The sequence below is a fragment of the Panthera uncia genome, assembly GCF_023721935.1.
Source record: "Panthera uncia isolate 11264 chromosome E2 unlocalized genomic scaffold, Puncia_PCG_1.0 HiC_scaffold_19, whole genome shotgun sequence".
Lineage (NCBI taxonomy): Eukaryota > Metazoa > Chordata > Mammalia > Carnivora > Felidae > Panthera > Panthera uncia.
Window position 1 is genome coordinate 18,892,577 of NW_026057588.1, and position 17,422 is coordinate 18,909,998.

The following is a 17,422-nucleotide window of genomic DNA, read 5'->3' on the forward strand; positions in this document are numbered from 1 at the left end:
AGTACTTTGCTAGGACGACTGAGAGGACTCGGCCTATGGTCATATTGCTATGACTGATTATAGCAAAAGGACACAAAGCACAGTCACCACAGGGAAATGTGAGTGGGTGAAGTCTGGAGGACCCCAGGTGCAAGCTTCAAAGCGTCCTTCCTGTCTCCAGGGAGACACGCAGGACATACTTGGTTCATCCAGCCGTGAGTTACAACAGCAAATATGAAGTGCTGTCTACCAGGAAAGCTCATTAGGGACTCTAGGCCCAAGGTTTTATTGGAAGCCAGTCAGGTGAATACCCTCTGCCTGGCACATACCTGAATTCCAGACTCCTGGAAGGAAAGCAGGTGTTCAGCATAAACCACATTGTTGCACGATTTAGACGCAGTGAGCCACTCTTACGCATTAGGGGACTGGGAACACTCCCCAAATCCAAGCCCTCCAGGAACGTTGCAAGTCAAGGGCCAACGTTGCAAGCATTCAAGGGATAGCGGTCTCATGCCTGCTATGGTCACTCCTCTCTGCACATGGACACATCACAATTTATTCAGCCTTTTCTTACTGATTGGCAGTTGGGTTCTTTAGAAAAAATGATGTGTCCTGATGAGGTAACCTGGAAGGAACCTTTGAGGTCTGTCTGTTCCCGCACACTTGCTTGGTGAGAGGAGCCCAGATTCCCCTGGGACGTGGACTGAGGCTGTGGAATCCACAGACGTCGCCCGAGGCTCAGCGTGTAACTTAATGGTGGCATTTCCCGCTTTCTTTGCAGTGTGTGAAGGCTCTGGTCTACTATGACGTGCAGTCATGCAGACTGGATATTGGTAACGAGAAAGGAGACACCCCACTCCACATAGCTGCACGTTGGGGCTACCAAGGCATCATAGAGACATTGCTACAAAATGGAGCATCCACGGAGATCCAGAACAGACTGAAAGAAACACCCCTCAAGTGTGCCCTAAACTCAAAGGTAGCTTTTTTCATCTCCGAGCATCAATATGACTTTAAAACAAAAAAAAATCAATGCCCAGAGATTAGCTCTTGGCCGCGCTGGACAAACTGCACGCTAGTGCCTGAGAACAGAGCTTGGCCTGCACCCTCTCTGCTGCATTTGGGGCCTGGTGGCTAATGGGTCTTACTTACTGATACTGTTTTGAGCGTCACTCGCGTATTTTTGTCCATATCGTTCCAAGAGCTGCTCGCTGCAGAGTCTGCCCCGACCCCTGAGTGCTGTGGGTTTATGAGCAGACAGAGCGGGGGGAATAGGACAATGGCTCTGGCCGAGAGAAGCAGGGACGGGGCCCGAGTCATGGAGGCAGTGAGCGTCGGAGCTCTGTCTTCCTGTTACTTCATCCTAATAGCTTTATTCTCTTTTGGCCAATTTTGAACATCGTTGGGTATGGTTTCTTTCCTCAATGGCTCACGAATGAGCGAATCCTTTCCTGTTAGTAATTTCTGGGAACACGGAGTGTCGTCAGAGTGCTCAGCTCGTGGGCAGGTGGGGAACGAGGGATGTACAGAGGCCGGCTCTCTGTGCCTCTCCTCTCGCAGCTGCTCTGGCTGAAGAGACACCAGAGAAGCACGGTTGGCCCGCTGGCCAGGGCAGCTGAAGGCTGAGGCCGTCACGCTGCACCCAGAACATCACGGATTTGCAGTCACGTCAGTGATTCTGTGTTAATACGGGTCTCCAGCCACTTCCCTTTGCCCAGGCTCTGCTCTCTGCCCCTTGACGTTTCCCTGGCTTCTTACACAATTGCCATCTGTCTTCCAGGGTGTTCTCTCAGTGTTCCGGTCTTTTTCTAGGGGAGCGGTTTTTGTTTTTCGGCCACTTTATTGAGGTACAATTGACATACAAAAAGCTGAACTTCTTTAATATATACAATTCAGTGGGGACACACCTGTGTGGAGACCGGCTCTGTAACCCATGCCATGGACGTACTCATCACCTCCAGATCTTTCCTCCTGCCCTCTTTATTTGTTGTTACTATTGTCATTATTTTGTGTGTGTCATAAAAACACAACGTAAGATCAGGAGCAGTTTTTGAAGGTTTAAATCCCCACTTCTCACCCCAGGGGGCCTCAGCCATGCTTCCCGTGCACTCGCGGGGTCTCGGGCTCTGTGGCGACCAGAGCTGATGGGATGGGCGATGCCACCCTTGGCCTGAGGTGTCCGTGAGCAGCAGAGAGCTCTCCCGCCGCTGTACTCCCTTCTAGAAGGATATGTGTAGAGAGAAGGGCAGACCGCCTTCTTGGCTCAGCTGTGATCGGTTCCTGCCCGAGACCCGGGGGTGCCAGTGGGAAGGTCACACTTTGTGTCTGTGGACAAACAGCCCGGGGGCCCCTTCTGTTCCTGGGCTTCTCTTGTCCTCTGAGCCCATTCACGGAAAGCCCCAGCTGGTAGACAGCAGGAGCAGAGGGGTGGCAGCAGGAAGCCCACGCTTAGTCAGTGTGATGCTGAGTGAGCTCCTGCCCGTTCAGGCTGTGGCTTCTCTGTCCCTCCAAGGGTGTGGTTGGGCCGCGTGACCTTCCGAGGGGATGGGCAGGCAGCAGGGCATATGGGTGACGATGCTCTGGCAGCCTTCCTCGTTCAGTATCTTCCGTATCCCCTTCTCCTCCTAGATTCTGTCAATAATGGAAGCCCGTCATTTGTCCTTCGAGAAGAGGAGGAAGTCTTCCGAGGTGAGTGGACAGGGCTGGGCTTGGTGGCCCTCTCTGAGCCCAGGGCCTGCTCTCTGGCCCTCACGAGGCCCTTCTCCTGTCGGGCCCCCTGGCTGCAGGTCCCAGTGCAGCCCGCTCAGCGCCCTGTGGATTCCATCAGCCAGGCCTCCTCTACCTCCAGCTTCTCCTCTGTGTTGGCACGCTCCGTACAGGAGCCCAAGAAGGACTACAGAGAGGTGAGGCTCCCAGACGGGAGGGCGGACGGGATGGTGGCCCTGTGTCACGGCTGCTACTTAAAGAGCCACGGCGTGATGAGAGCTGCCTAGCGGGCCACCACCGGCACTACTGGGCCAACTTGTCTGCCGTGGCCTGGAGGGAGCCCAGCCAGTTCTTGCCTTGCTTCTTGCATGGTCAGCTCCTGAAACAGCTCTTCGCCTTAGGGATTTTGTGTGTGTGTGTGTGTGTGTGTGTGTGCGCGCGCGCGCGCACGCGTGTGGCAAAGGGAGAAAAGAAGGAGCCTTCTAGGAAAAGTCCCAAGTCAAGTCCCCTGTCGGTCCACAGATTTAAGACCATTTTACAAGCTAAATTCTCTCCCCTTACGACCCACTCCATAAGCATCCTCGTCAACCTGATGCGTCATTTCTGACTTCTTGCGAACACATTGTGTTCTGTAAAAGGTGGTTTATAGCCTGTTTTTTTTTCTCCACTTAATCTACCCGAGAGCTTGTCCAGCGTCAGCCCCCAGAGCAGACCATCCCATGCATGTGTCACGACTCCTTCCCCTCTTCTCCTGTGGATGGGAACCTCACTGTGTCCACCCGGAGCATCTGTCCCCTGCCGCCCCCATGCCATGATCTGCTCTTGGAGGGCCCGATAAGCTTAGCTCGAGTCGATAGCACAGCAGCACAAGCCAAGAGACACATTCCAAAGTCTAACGGAGACCTGAAGTTGTTCCTGGGAGGGGTGTGCCCCCTGGTGTCCCCTCAGCTGTCAGATGCTGAGGGCTGAACACGTGTGGTTCTAGAAGGTGGCTGGGCTCCTAGGAAGCACCACCATGTCACTTGGCCATGTCACTAGCAGAGACCTTTCAGAGAGCTCGGGTGGTAGTGGCTTCGGTGCATGCTGGCGCCCTCCCGGACATCCTACTGGGGCAGTCTCAGGGATGTTTGAAAGAAACTGAATGAGATATTAAAACTCCAATAGACCAACAGACCAACCAGAACTACTAGGTTTTCAGACTTGGTTACTATTTCTTTTTTTTTTTTTAATTTTTTTTTTTTTTTAACGTTTATTTATTGTTGAGAGACAGAGACAGACAGAGCATGAGCAGGGAAGGAGCAGAGAAAGACGCAGACACAGAATCAGAAGCAGGCTCCAGGCTCTGAGCCGTCAGCCACAGAGCCCGATGCAGGGCTCAAACTCAAACCACGAGACCACGACCTGAGCCGAAGTCAGACGTTTAACCGACTGAGCCACCCAGGCGCCCACCCAGGGGTATTTCTTTTATTGCTTTATTATTGAAATCATTTTCTAACACTCTTTTTCCTTTAATTAAGGTAGACAAACTTTTAAGAGCGGTTGCTGATGGAGATCTAGAAATGGTGAGTTTTGAGAAGCGCATCTGAAAAAGCTTGAAAAGAGCTGTATGGGTGTTTCTTGTCTGTGGTTCCTCCAGGAGCCGAGTTCTGTTCACTTTCACTCAGAAGGGCTGCATTGAATGACTATGTGGTAATGGAGACGTTAGCAGTTTCCCTTCACGTGACAAGCAGGTGGATGTAAAGTCGCATAGCGAGCCTTTTAGATATTCATGTTCCCGGAGGCTGATGAGGTGTTGGCCAGCCCTCCCGTGTGCAGGAGCTCAGAATGTGGACTCAGAGCCTGGCCCGCTATCGGGGAACAGGATGTGTGGGCAGGGCTGGCAGAGAGGAGGGGTGGAGGATGGAGGGCCGGAGCCCAGAGGTGCCGGTGTGGCCCTGTGGAAGTTGTGGGTGGCTCTGGCGCCTGGGCAGGAGGCTGAGGTCTGAGGCTTGGGGCTCCAAGGAGTCACAGGCAGGTGTCCCGAATAGGTGGTGCTGGCTGCTCTGGGCTGGCATGGGGAGGGGACGGCCCTGCTGGGAGAAGGTGTCGGCCCCGAGCCTCACTGTCAGGTGACAGAGAACATCTGACGACGTCACTGGAGGGTGGACACAGCCTTCCTCAGATTCCCTCGGGCAGTGTTCCCTAGCTTGCCTCTGGCTTCCTGAAAGGAACTTGTTATGTCTTCCGCTTTAAAAGGAGGAGTAAATTGGTTGCTTACCAAATTAGGAGCTCTGAGGAGATCATATTCCGAGAGAGTTTTGCAGTGATGTGTTTCAGGAGTGCCTTTTGCTGATGGTCGAGTTTGAGGTGGCGCACAGAGGTTACGGGGATCTGATTATAACCAGCTCGGGATGTTAAGAATCTGAATGTAGGGGCGCCTGGGTGGCTCAGTCGGTTAAGCGTCCGACTTCAGCTCAGGTCACGATCTCCCGGTCCGTGAGTTCGAGCCCCGCGTCGGTCTCTGGGCTGATGGCTCAGAGCCTGGAGCCTGCTTCTGATTCTGTGTCTCCCTCTCTCTCTGCCCCTCCCCCGTTCATGCTCTGTCTCTCTCTGTCTCAAAAATAAATAAACGTTAAAAAAAAAAATTGAAGAATCTGAATGTAGTTACTGGTATATTAGCTTCTATCCAGAGACCACTGCTAATCCACCAGACTGGCACATGGTTCCTCTGGGGGGCAGGACATGGTGTCTGTATCTCTGTCTGTACTCTTGTGAGACTGGCCCCGGGAGAACCCAGCATTCTTTGGAGGAAGCAAAGTAGGACTTCTTCAGGCACCCTGGGAGCCATGGTGTGAGCCGGTGACATAGTCTGTGTGGAGAAGAGAGGATGGCCGTCCCTGCATCATGATACACCCACTCCTCTTCCTCCTGTGTGTAGGTGACAGGGCTGAGGCCGTTCGTGAAGGAGGTGAGCAGAGGCAGACTGGCCAGTGTCTTGGGGTCAGCACCCAAACTAATCTACACGTGTGACAGCCTCTGACCCCCTGCCCAAGGCACCTGCCCCTCCACTCCCCCCGTTCTTGTCACCGGCCCTCATCTGTCTCTGTTAGGTGGCCTGTTAGGTGAGGCCCCTGAGTCGACACCTTTGGTGTTTCCGCCCTGTGGAGTATCTGCTGTCAGGACGTGGAAGGGACCTGAAGGAAAGACGTTTGGGCTGGAAGGGGGTCTTCTTGGAACCCTTGTCACTCCCTGCATGCACGTGCTTAGAGTGCTCAGAACTAGGCCTAGAAATGTACTTCCGTTGTTTCTGTTTTTCAGATTTAATATCCTAGACACCAGTTTTTTACTGGAGCATAAATTTGACCTCTTGGTGGTCTGCAGTACTTTCACCTACAGGCTAGCGCGTGGTCGTGGAAGGGACGCTGGCGTGGAGTCAGGGAGCCTGTGTGGAGGTTCCGACCACCACTTCCTAGTTGTGTGGCCTTGGACAGGTTGTTCCCTCTCTGAGTTTTCTCCCAGCTTAGAAGGGACGGCTGGGTGTGAGAGTGTGCAATTAGGTGACACCAGGCAAGGTGCTCAGTAAATGCTCCGGGACCAGGGTGTGACAGCGGCACCATTCTTCCCTTTCTAAGATGAACGAATGCCTGACGCAAGCTGGAGAAATGGTAGCGTGAGTTCTCTGGTTCGCTGGGAAAAGGACTGAGAAAGGTTTGCGTGCTGTGAACCCAGTCGTGTGTCGGTCACGGTGGTGGTTGAGGACGTGTTGGCCCTGATTTGGGAGCAGCTGTGTGTGTGTGTGTGTGTGTGTGTGTGTGTGTGCGCGTGTACGTGGGACAGAAGGAGGGAGGGGGAGATACCGTAGCTTGTAAAGGAACCAAGGATGAGTCTTAAGTCCTGTTCTCCTTCCTGCCCAACACCAGGTGCGTTACCTTTTGGAGTGGACAGAGGAGGACCTGGACGAGGTGGAGGACACCGTCAGTGCAGAAGATGTTGACTTTTGTCACCCCTTGTGCCAGTGCCCGAAGTGTGCTCCGGCTCAAAAGGTTTGGCCTTGCTTCTCTTGGTGGCGGTGAGGGTGGGGAGGCAGATTCTTCTCTTTCCCCTTAGGAAAGTTGTCTGCTTCTCAGCCAGCTAGTTACTGAGTGGCTGGAACTTGGTATCCCTGAGATGTGGTGGGGATTCGTTATTTAGTTCCGGGAGGAGAAAAGCCAACGCCAGGGTGGATCTGGCTTGGGCGGCCTGCCTTCTGAACGAGCAGGGCAGTGAGCAGGGACATGCACACGTGCTCAAATGTTTCAACTGCTCTCTGGGCCCCCGAGTCACAAGGCAAGAGTTCATGAACAGACGCTCCTGAGGGTGTCTGTCCACCTGGCTGCCAGTCCCCTGAGGAAGCTGCATTCGAGATCCATGGCCCGCTGTCTTTGCTCAAGTTGGTACCCCCTGTGGGAGGATCCTCCCTCCAAGTACAGAGGATTCCCTGTGCCCTTTACCCAGTCTCCCCCAGTGCTAACAGCTTGCAGAGCCATAGAACAGTATCCCAACCAGGATATAGATGTAGAAACCATCCCCACATCTTATCCACATTTCTCCAATTTTCTTGTACCCATGTGTGCATGCGTGTTCACTTTGATCACACGCATAGCTTTGTGCATCCACAGTGAAGGTACTAACCAGCTCCCTTGCCACAGGAAGAGCCCCCCGTGCTGCCCTTTCCCACACCCTCCTGTTTCCCTGCCATCCCATAACCCCTGAGCTAATTTTTTACAAGGTGTGAGATTTAGGTTGAGGTTCCCTTTTTTGTCTATGGATGTCCACCCGTTCCACACCCCTTGTTGAAAAGACCATCCTTTCTCCAAAGACTTGCTGTTCTACCTCAGATAATATATGCTGTGGGTCTATCTCTGGACTCTGTGTTCTGTTCCGTGGATCTGTGTGTCTGTCCCTTCATCAGTTCCACACTGTCTTGATTACTGTAGCTATAGGAAGTCTCAGTATTGGGTAGAGTGATTCTCCCTAACTTACTCTTCTTTGCCAGGATCATTTTAGCTATTCTGTGGCCTATGCCTTTCTGTATATATTTTAGAATAAGTTTGTTTATGACTACCAAAAATCTATTAAGATTTTGGTAGGAAATGCATTAAAACTGTAGATCAAGTTGGGAAGAAATGACATCTTTACTGTGTTGTGTTTTCATGAACATGGTATATCTCTCCAAATATTTAGGCCTTCTTCGATTTCTTCATCATTTTGTGATTTTTAGCATAGAGATCCTGTCCATATTTTCTTAAGTGTACACTTAAATATTTCATCTTCTTTTGAGCAATTGTAGATGGTATTGTGCATCTGGTATGCGCTTGTGTGCTAGTTATTTAACTTGATTGTGTATGTCCCATACTGAGAAAATTAATTTGACTCTACAAAACATGTATAGTGGTGTTGTCCTTTGTATTATAAGATAATGTTGCCTTATTTAAAAAAGCTTCACTGTGGGTTATTTTTTTTTAATTTTTCTTTTTTAATGTTTGTTTATTTTCGAGAGAGAGAAAGAGAGACAGAGTGTGAGTGGGGGAGGGGCAGAGAGAGAAGGAGACACAGAATCTGAAGCAGGCTCCAGTCTCTGAGCTGTCAGCACAGAGCCCGATGCGGGGCTTGAACTCACGAACCGTGAGATCATGACCTGAGCCACAGTCAGATACCTAAGCGACTGAGCCCCCCAGGTGCCCCTTCAGTGTGGGTTATTTTAACCCAATGATATTGAAAAGATTAAACTTTCATTCACATGTAGCTTTTCATCTAGCTGCAGGGTCATGTGCACATTGGGAATGTGCAACTTCTGTCCTGTCCCCATGCTGCTGAATATATACAGCCCAGAGAATGATTCCCCCTCTACAGACTGCTATGAAAATAAAAAAGGCGGACGGTGTTTCAGAGAATACGATGTGAGGTGACAATACTTCAGGCCTGGTCAGTGACTGTGTGTGCCTAGAGGCAGTTACTGCATCCGTCCCTGTTCTTGCCATTTTCCTACACTCTCTTCTTCCCCGCCTCATGGTTCGCTAGTTGTAACAAGAAACTGAATTACACATTAAAATAACTGCTGGATTTATCGAATAAAATCTTACGTTCTCTGCTTTTTGAAAACCTCTTACCTTTTTCTCATTTTGAAATGTCTCAAAAAGACGCAGAAGACATAAGAAATACATTTATATGGAAGTTGCTCCCCGTCTGTGCTTTAGTTAACCACCCCTGGACCCCACCATCTTCTAGCCCACTGGTGTGTTTAGGGTGTTTGATGAAAAAACCTTTATTGAGGGGCACCTGGGTGGCTTAGTCGGTTAAGCATCTGACTTCGGCTCAGGTCATGATCTCACGGGTCATGAGTTTGAGCCCCACATCAGCCTCTCTGCTGTCAGTGCACAGCCTGCTTCAGATCCTCTGAACCCATCTCTCTCTCTCCCTCTCTCTCTCTCTCTCTCTCTCAAAAATAAATAAACATTAAAAAAAAAACCTAAAAACCTTTACTACAGCAAGATACAGAACATGACCATCACTTCTGAGGGTTTTCTTGGGCTGCTTTGAAACTCTTGCTTTCCCCCTTCCTCCCCTGTCCCAGGCACCACCGGTCTGCTGTCCATCATGACAGGCTCATTGGCATTTTCTAGAATTTAGTGTGAATGGAACCAGACAGTACACACTCTTTTGAGTCTGGCTTCCTTCACTCAGCAGAATGTTTTGAGATCCATGTTGGATCAGCGGTTCATTTCATTTTGTTGCTGGGTAGTGTTGACTATACGACAATTTATCTAATCACCCCTTGATGAACATTTGAGTAGTTCCCTGCTCTGGGCTTTGTGAAGAAAGCTAGTGTAAACATTTGTGAACAAGTCTTTGTATAAATATGCATATACTTGGGTATAGACCTCAGGTTATAATTGCTGGATTTTGTAGTAAGTGCATGTGTAACTTCATAAGAAACTGCCATTTTTCCAGAGTGATTATGGCATTTTCCATTTCTGCCACCGGTGTGTGAGAGTTCTGGTTACTCCATATCCTTGTGACTTTTTAACTGTAGTCGCTCCCGTAGGTGTGCAGTGGTATTTCATTGCGTTTTTTCTCCCTGTTCCTTCATTTGTTTGTTTTTTAGTTTTGAGGTACAATTTACATGCAGCAAAATTCACCCCTCTAACTTTGCATGCAGTTTTTCTGAGAGAGAACCTTCTTAATCAGCAAAAAGTGAACTAGATAACCAGTTTTAATTCTTGGCCAGTCATGTAAAACGCTGACATAATGATTTTATTATCAAAATGTATGATTTGATATCTTAATTTAATGTTTGTTTTCAGTTATATGGTTTATAAATGTCCTTTTTTTAAAATGTTTATTTATTTTGAGAGAGAGAGAGAGAGAGAGAGACGGAGCATGAGCAGGGGGAGGGGCCGAGAGAGAGAGGGAGACACAGAATCAGAAGCAGACTCCAGGCTCTGAGCTGTCAGCACAGAGCCCGACATGGGGCTCAAACTCACGAACCCTGAGATCATGACCTGAGCTGAAGTCGGACGCTCAACCAACTGAGCCACTCGGGCACCCCTTGTTTGTCCTGCTAATTATTGATTGAGGGGCTCCTGGGTGGCTGAATCAATTAAGTGTCCAACTCTTGATTTTGGCTCCGGTCATGGTCTCACGGTTCGTGGGACGGAGCCCTACATCAGTCTCTACACTGACAACACGGAGCCTGCTTGGGATCCTCTCTCTCCCTCCTTATCTGTCCCTCCCCTGCTTGTGTGCATGCACGCTCTCTCTCTCTCTCTCTCAAGAAGAAATTACTAGTTGATTGTTCTTACATTGGCATGATTGATTTTAAAACCGTTGCGACTCATAAGGTAGTTTCGTGATAAAAATGACGAACGATGGAGCTAAGCAGCAAACAGCTCTATGAGGCTTGACAAACACGTGGTCATGTAACCACCGGCACAGTGCACAGTATCTCCATGATACAAATACAGATTTTTTCCCCCCAGATCTTTTGCCTTTTGTTTTTCTTAACGTCGGATTGTCCAATTGCGTTGTAAGAACCTGTTGTTTTAAAATTCTGGTGGGGTGCACCTCTTTCATCAGACCTACATAACGCACATATTTTCTCCCACTCTGTGACTTGCCTCTTCATTTTCTTAATTGTGTCTTTCCAAGAAGAACCATCGAAAACCAGCTTGTCGAACTCTTCCTTTATGGTTTTTGCTTTTTGTGTCTTCCCTAAGAGATCTTTGCTCATCCCGGTGTTGCAAGGATTTCCTCGTGCGTTCACTCCAGGAAAGTGAAGTACGACACAGTCGTGGCTCTCCCATCTAGGTCTATGAGGCGTTTGTAGTTCTTGTGTGGTGGAGTAAGGGCTGATGTGCACTTTCTCTGTATGTGGGGATCCAGTGGTTTGGCGCCGTTTGTTGAACAGACTTTCTGTTTCCCGTTGAACTGCCTTGGCATAAATAAGGGATCATTTCGGGGGGGTTGGTCTCTTGAAAATAGAAGTTACTCCTTGGGGATATCTTACCTTTCTCCAGTTGTAGGAATTCACCTGTGGGCCACCTGATTCTGGATCCCACCGTGACCCCAAATTTTGCACAGGGACAGTGGGGGGGGGGGGCGCCTGGTTTCAATTCCTTCAGCCCAGTTTCTTAAATACTGATGACATCTCTGACTCCATCCTCCGCTTTTACTAGAAGCTGGCAAAGATCCCTGCCAGTGGGCTCGGTGTGAATGTGACCAACCAGGACGGCTTCTCCCCACTGCACGTGGCTGCCCTGCACGGTCGGGCGGACCTCGTCCCCCTCCTGTTGAAGCACGGTGCCAACGCAGGTGCCAGAAATGTGAACCAAGCCGTCCCGCTCCACCTGGCCTGCCAGAAGGGCCACTTTCAGGTACGGGTTCTGGCTCCTGGGCACAGGCTGCTTGGCGGGAGTGCTGCAGGGGGCGGGTTTGGGGGCCGGCCCGGAGGACAGACACGCTTCCTTCCTCCCTGCTCTGGGATCCTGAGAGGCACGTGGCAGGATGGCTCAGCAACAGAACGCAGAGCTCTGGTGCTTCTGGGTGAGGACCCTCTCCCTTCCCCCGTCCCTCCTCCCCGCCACACCGCTGGCATTCACATCCCAGTGGCACGGAGGCCCATGTTCTGATTCCCACCCCACCAGGAGCTGGCTCTGGTGTGTGGGTGTGGGTCGTTGAGGGCTCTGCCTGCGATTAGCACCTTTCACCCCCACAGCCCGTGGTCTGTGTCAACAGCTTAGTACTTTATAGAGAATGGCCTTATGGAGGAGGTGCAGGAGACCATTGTGAAATGCTTGACTTTTTCAAAGTCCTGTATTTCTTTTTGAGAATTATCTATTTAAAAACAAAAAAAAAGTCTCCCTGTTAGCTCTACTCTAAGATTTTAATTTTTTAATTTTTTAAAAAAAGTTCATTTATTTATTTTGAGAGAGAGAGAGAGTACGCAAGCGGGGAAGGGGCAGAGAGAGGGAGAGAATCCCAAGCAGGCTCCTCACTGTCAGCACAGGGCCTGTTGTGGGGCTCAGTCTCATGGACTGTGAGATCACTCACCCAACTGAGCCACCCCGGGACCCTAGCTTCACTTAAATAAAATAAGCTTTTATTTTTTTAATTATTATTTTTTTAATCATTATTTTTGAGAGAGACAGAGACAGAGACAGAGCACGAGCAGGGGAAAGGCAGAGAGAGAGGGACACACAGAACCCAAAGCAGGCTCCAGGCTCCGTGCTGTCAGCACAGAGCCTGGCGCGGGGCTTGAACCCATGAACCGTGAGATCATGACCTGATCCTGCGTCAGGCGCTTAACTGACTGAGCCACCCAGGCGCCCCTGTAAGCTTTTAAAGGCCAGGAATCAGGGGCACCTGGCTGGCTCATTCAGGGCTGTGAGTTCAAGCCCCATATTGGGTATAGAGCTTACTTAAAAAGATAACAAAAAATTAATAGGGGTGCCCGCCTGGCTCAGTCAGTGGCACTTCCGACTCTTGATCCCGGGGTTGTGAGTTCAAGCTCCATGTTGGGCGTGGAGCCTACTTAAAAAAAAAAAGCGTAAAAATAAAGAATAAAAGACAGGAACCACCTCAGGCCTTCCATGTCTCTCGTAGCACCTAGCATAGCACTCCAAACATCAGTTTCCTAATCTCTTAAGACTGGGGTAATAATTCGGCCCTCCATAGGGTGGGTCTAACCATGAAATGGGAAAAATCGCGCCTAGCACATTGCCGGGCAGAGGAGACCCCACTTCCGTTGGTCTGTCCCCTCCCAAGAGTCAGACACGTGTGGGAAGAGCCTTCTAAATAAACTTAGAGAAAAGTCCAAAGGATATCAAGTTACAGGATCTCTCTCCACAAATTTAATTACGGTTGAAAAGTTTGCCTTCTCTGGGCTAGGTGGTGAAGTATCTCCTGGATTCTAACGCAAAACCCAATAAAAAGGACATAAGCGGAAACACACCGCTCATTTACGCCTGTTCCAATGGCCACCACGAAGTCGCGGCGCTGCTGTTACAGGTGAGCTGCCGATCCCGGTCCGGGGCGGGCTTTGCGTGGCCTGGAGTCTGCGTCACTGTGGTCCGCCCTTCCTTTCTTTTTTCTTTTTTTTTTTTTTAAATATATATTTATTTTTGAGACAGAGAGAGACAGAGCATGAACGGGGGAGGGGCAGAGAGAGAGGGAGACACAGAATCCGAAACAGGCTCCAGGCTCCGAGCCGTCAGCCCAGAGCCTGACGCGGGGCTCGAACTCATGGAGCGCGAGATCATGACCTGAGCCGAAGTCGGACGCTTAACCGACTGCGCCACCCAGGCGCCCCCGCCCTTCCTTTTGACCGCATCGTCTCTCCTTCCAGCACGGGGCCTCCATTAATGTCTGTAACAACAAGGGCAACACGGCGCTGCACGAGGCTGTGATCGAAAAGCACGTCTTCGTGGTGGAGTTGCTTCTCCTTCACGGGGCATCAGTTCAGGTCTTGAACAAGAGGCAGTGCACGGCTCTAGACTGTGCTGAACAGGTGAGCGGGGGGCCCCCTCGCAGCTCCCTCTGGATCCCCTGTGGTTACACCGCACCTGAAATAGCTATAGCTGACCTTGGAATCGCCGTGCTGGGCTGGGTGGCTGTGCCAGAAGATGGCCAGTGTGGTCAGATGTCCGGTCCTTGGTCCCCTGGTCAGGTGTCCGGTCCTGCTTGGGGAGCTGGGAGTCGGTCCTTCAGGGCTCGCTTTCCATGGGCTGAATAGAGGTGCTCCCCCAGCAACTGCGGGTGTCGGTGCCCTGGGGTGGCCTGGGGACAAGCCATCATGTGCTCACAGGGAAGTTCGGGGCTCACCCTGCCTGCAGTGGTCTTCACGGCACCATGGAGAAAGTTTGGTCAATTGGCAGTTCTAAGACTCTTTGAGTGGTGCGAGGGGAACTGTGGGGGGACCAGTTCACCCCTCCTTCCAGTGCCGTGGGTGTTGGCACGGGGCAGTGGCGAGGAAAAGGCTTCTTCTCCTCTCCTAGGAGAAGCAAGCTGTCTATTCCTGTTTTCCTGTTGAATCTTTTCATTTTTGACTCTGGGTAGACAGCCAGTAGGCTGTTAAACGACACTGGTGTCGCATAAAAGTCACTATAAACCCAACGTACTCATGGGCTTATCGTATTAATTTTCAGTGGCATTTCTTAACAGAATTGAAACATTTTGTTTTATTTATTATTTATTATTTATTTTTATTTTAGAGAGAGAGAGCGAGAGTGAGCAAGCGGGAGAGGGAGGCAGAGGGAGAGAGAGCCTCCCCAATAGGCTCCACACTCAGTGCGGAGTCTGATGTGGGGGTTCAGTCCCACAACCCTGGGATCATGACCTGAGCCAAAATCAGAATTTGGCCACTCAGCCAACTGAGCCACCCAGGCACCCCTGGAATTGAAATATTTTAAACCTTCAGTTAGCACTTTCTCCGATGATCATAAGGATGAGTGTTTTTGATCTCGTAGTCGCTGTGTGCTGGGCCGTCCATGACCTCATGATAACTGTGCAATAACAGAGCCCGTTATGGGCAACCCAGCGCACGGAGCAGCAGTACCTGGGAGAGGAGGAGCCGGGCTCCGAGCGCTGGGCTGCCCGGAAGCACGAGGCTCCGTGGCGTCACCGTCCCGTCTGTGGCTGCTCCTTGCTTCTCTGTCCGGCCGCACCAATGTGGACAGTTACATCAAAAGCAAGCAAGAACCTGCTAAGAATGAAAACTGTTCCTGTAACCTTTTCCCTCTCAAATTGTAGAATTCAAAAATAATGGAATTACTTCAGGTGGTACCGAGCTGTGTGGCCACGTCAGGCGACGCTGACGAGACGGACCACAAGGAGTACGTTACTGTTAAGATCCGGAAAAAATGTAAGAACTTAACATTCTCTCTGTAATTCTCAGCATGGGCCTCTTTGGGAATCCATGAGTAGTTGCTGGTGTTCGTTTAATTTTAAATGTCGAATGTCATCATAACTGGTGACTGGGGCAGGGATATGGGCACCAAAGAAATGGACGATACAGCCTAACTCGTCGGCTTGTTTTGCTACTGATTTTCTGGCTGATCAGGATGATGCTTCCTCCGGAAGTAAGGTGGCCTCTCTCAGCCTCACCTTGAAGGCTTGGGCCTCCCCTCTGCCAGCTGGAGAGGAGGAGCAGCCGCTGGGAGATTCTTTCCTGCCGCCTGTCCCCAATCCAGGCCTTTTTAAAAGCGTTTCCTGGACCTCTGGGGCTGTGTTTCCTGCTAACTTTAAAGGCTTTTTGTTTGTTTTTAATTTGCACGTATACAGAATTTATTGGTAATTAGAACAGTAGTTGCCAATCATGGGTGGGGCTGAAGTATTTTTTTTTTCCAGTTGTTATGGTCTAGGTAGGTCCCATGTTCTACTCTTTACTTTTATTTTTTTAAAGATTTTATTTTATAATTTTTTTTTAATGTTTATTTTTGAGACAGAGAGACAGAGACAGAGCATGAGTGGGGGAGGGTTAGGGGGAGAGGGAGACACAGAATCCGAAGCAGGCTCCAGGCTCTGAGCTGTCAGCACAGAGCCTGACGTGGGACTTAAACCCACAAACTGTGAAATCATGACCTGAGACGAAGTCGGATGCTCAACTGACTGAGCCACCCACGTGCCTCAGATTTTATTGTTTTTAAAGTAATTTCTGTACCCAACGTGGGGCTCAAAGTCACAGCCCTGAGATCAAGATTCACTCGCTGTACTAACTGAGCCAGCTAGGCGCCCCTCTATTCTTGTTGAAAATTACAGTATAGTTTGTAGTGTAATAATGTGAGTAAACCCATTTCCATGTCTGGATAATCCTGAGTCTGTCTCACAAAGTGTCCTGTGTGTTAATAAGGATGCTCTTTCTTCTTTTCCATGGGGGCTTACCGGTAATAAATAGATAGCTACTAATATGTCTCTTTAAGCAAATGCAGTGTGTAATTTTCTCAATTTTGTTAAGGTAAGAAAATTGAAAGGTTGCATCTGTGCTACAACTTTAAAAATCCTTCAAAGTACTTCAGAAGTTCTCAAATGTTTATCCTTTTTTATCTACAGGGAACTCAAAAATGTATGATCTACCAGATGAACCTTTTACAAGACAGTTTTACTTTGTCCACTCAGGTGGTCAGTTTAAGTGAGTATAAAATTTGCGTTGATTTCTGGGCTGTGACCCGACTTTTACTTACAACTAAAGCCAGGTATGTGCCCCTTTGATGGGTTACAGAAAAATCTGCGCTCGTCAAATGCTGCCACCTTGTGGCCAACCAGAGTGTTCGACACCACTGTCCCAAACACTGATGTCACTTTGGTTTGGGTTTCAGGGGAAGGACTTCAAGGGAGATTATGGCGAGGGAGAGAAGTGTCCCTAATTTTACTGAAGACTGTTTGCATGAGGTGAGTCATGAAACGCTGGCTTATCATATTTCTTTTTTTGTTTTTAATTTATTTTTGAGAGAGAGCTAGCAGGGGAGGCGCAGAGAGAGGGGGAGAGGGAGAATCTAAAGCAGGCTCCACACCCATCAGTGCAGAGCCCGACAGGGGGCTCGATCCCACAGACTGTGAGATCATGACCTGAGCCGAGACCGAGAGTCGGACACTTAACCGACTGAGCCACCCAGGCGCCCCTCATCGTATTCTTAAAGCCTGGCTTTTCCAAAATGAACCCGTGGTGAACACGTTTCTCATGTCACGATCCCCTTCTTTTCAAGAGTCAGTAACAACTAAGATGAGTTCGTTAGCGGCACAGCCAAGGGCACAGACTTCATTTACTGAGAAAGGAGAGCGAGGGGACAGTGGGAACAGGGGTGGGCGCGGAGAGCCCCTGCAGCTTGTGGCGTGTGTGCTCAGTGAGATGGCTCGGGTTACGCCATCTAGGATTCGCTAGTGTGTGAATCACCGATGTCAGGAAGAAACCAAGTTTGTGTCCGGATGGGTTCAACAAAACCCTTCTCCGAATACGGTCGGAAGCTGCTCACGTGGACAGATCCGCGTGTGGCCGCCTTCCGACAGCCTATTCCCTCACTCAGTTACAAAAGGGAGGCTGCTTTGGGTGCGGTGGTGCAATGGTGCCTCTTCCCAGAAACCTGACTTTCCTGCCTGCTCCTGGCAGTATGACTGCGGATGGGTACACTTGCCAGCACGTGCGGTGGCACAGGCTTGTCGAAGCACGTCTGCGCAGGCGCTAAGTCTTTGCTTTAGAGAACTGAAGTGATTTTTGTCAACCTGGCCG

At 50.0% G+C, this 17,422-nt stretch overlaps 1 protein-coding gene across 2 annotated transcripts in view; it reads left to right on the top strand.

Moving 5' to 3' along the window:
* Nucleotides 1-17,422, top strand: part of ANKRD27 (ankyrin repeat domain 27) — a 53,793-nt gene that overhangs the window by 32,378 nt on the left and 3,993 nt on the right. Inside the window, exons 18-28 of one of the 2 annotated variants that reach the window (XM_049621708.1) lie at nucleotides 761-958; nucleotides 2,608-2,667; nucleotides 2,766-2,882; nucleotides 4,203-4,247; nucleotides 6,585-6,707; nucleotides 11,379-11,576; nucleotides 13,090-13,209; nucleotides 13,547-13,708; nucleotides 14,950-15,061; nucleotides 16,249-16,327; nucleotides 16,515-16,587. In XM_049621708.1, coding sequence (XP_049477665.1) covers nucleotides 761-958; nucleotides 2,608-2,667; nucleotides 2,766-2,882; nucleotides 4,203-4,247; nucleotides 6,585-6,707; nucleotides 11,379-11,576; nucleotides 13,090-13,209; nucleotides 13,547-13,708; nucleotides 14,950-15,061; nucleotides 16,249-16,327; nucleotides 16,515-16,587 — 1,287 coding nt within the window. The remainder of the gene's footprint in view (nucleotides 1-760; nucleotides 959-2,607; nucleotides 2,668-2,765; nucleotides 2,883-4,202; nucleotides 4,248-6,584; nucleotides 6,708-11,378; nucleotides 11,577-13,089; nucleotides 13,210-13,546; nucleotides 13,709-14,949; nucleotides 15,062-16,248; nucleotides 16,328-16,514; nucleotides 16,588-17,422) is intronic. The other variant, XM_049621709.1, reaches the window with a different exon arrangement.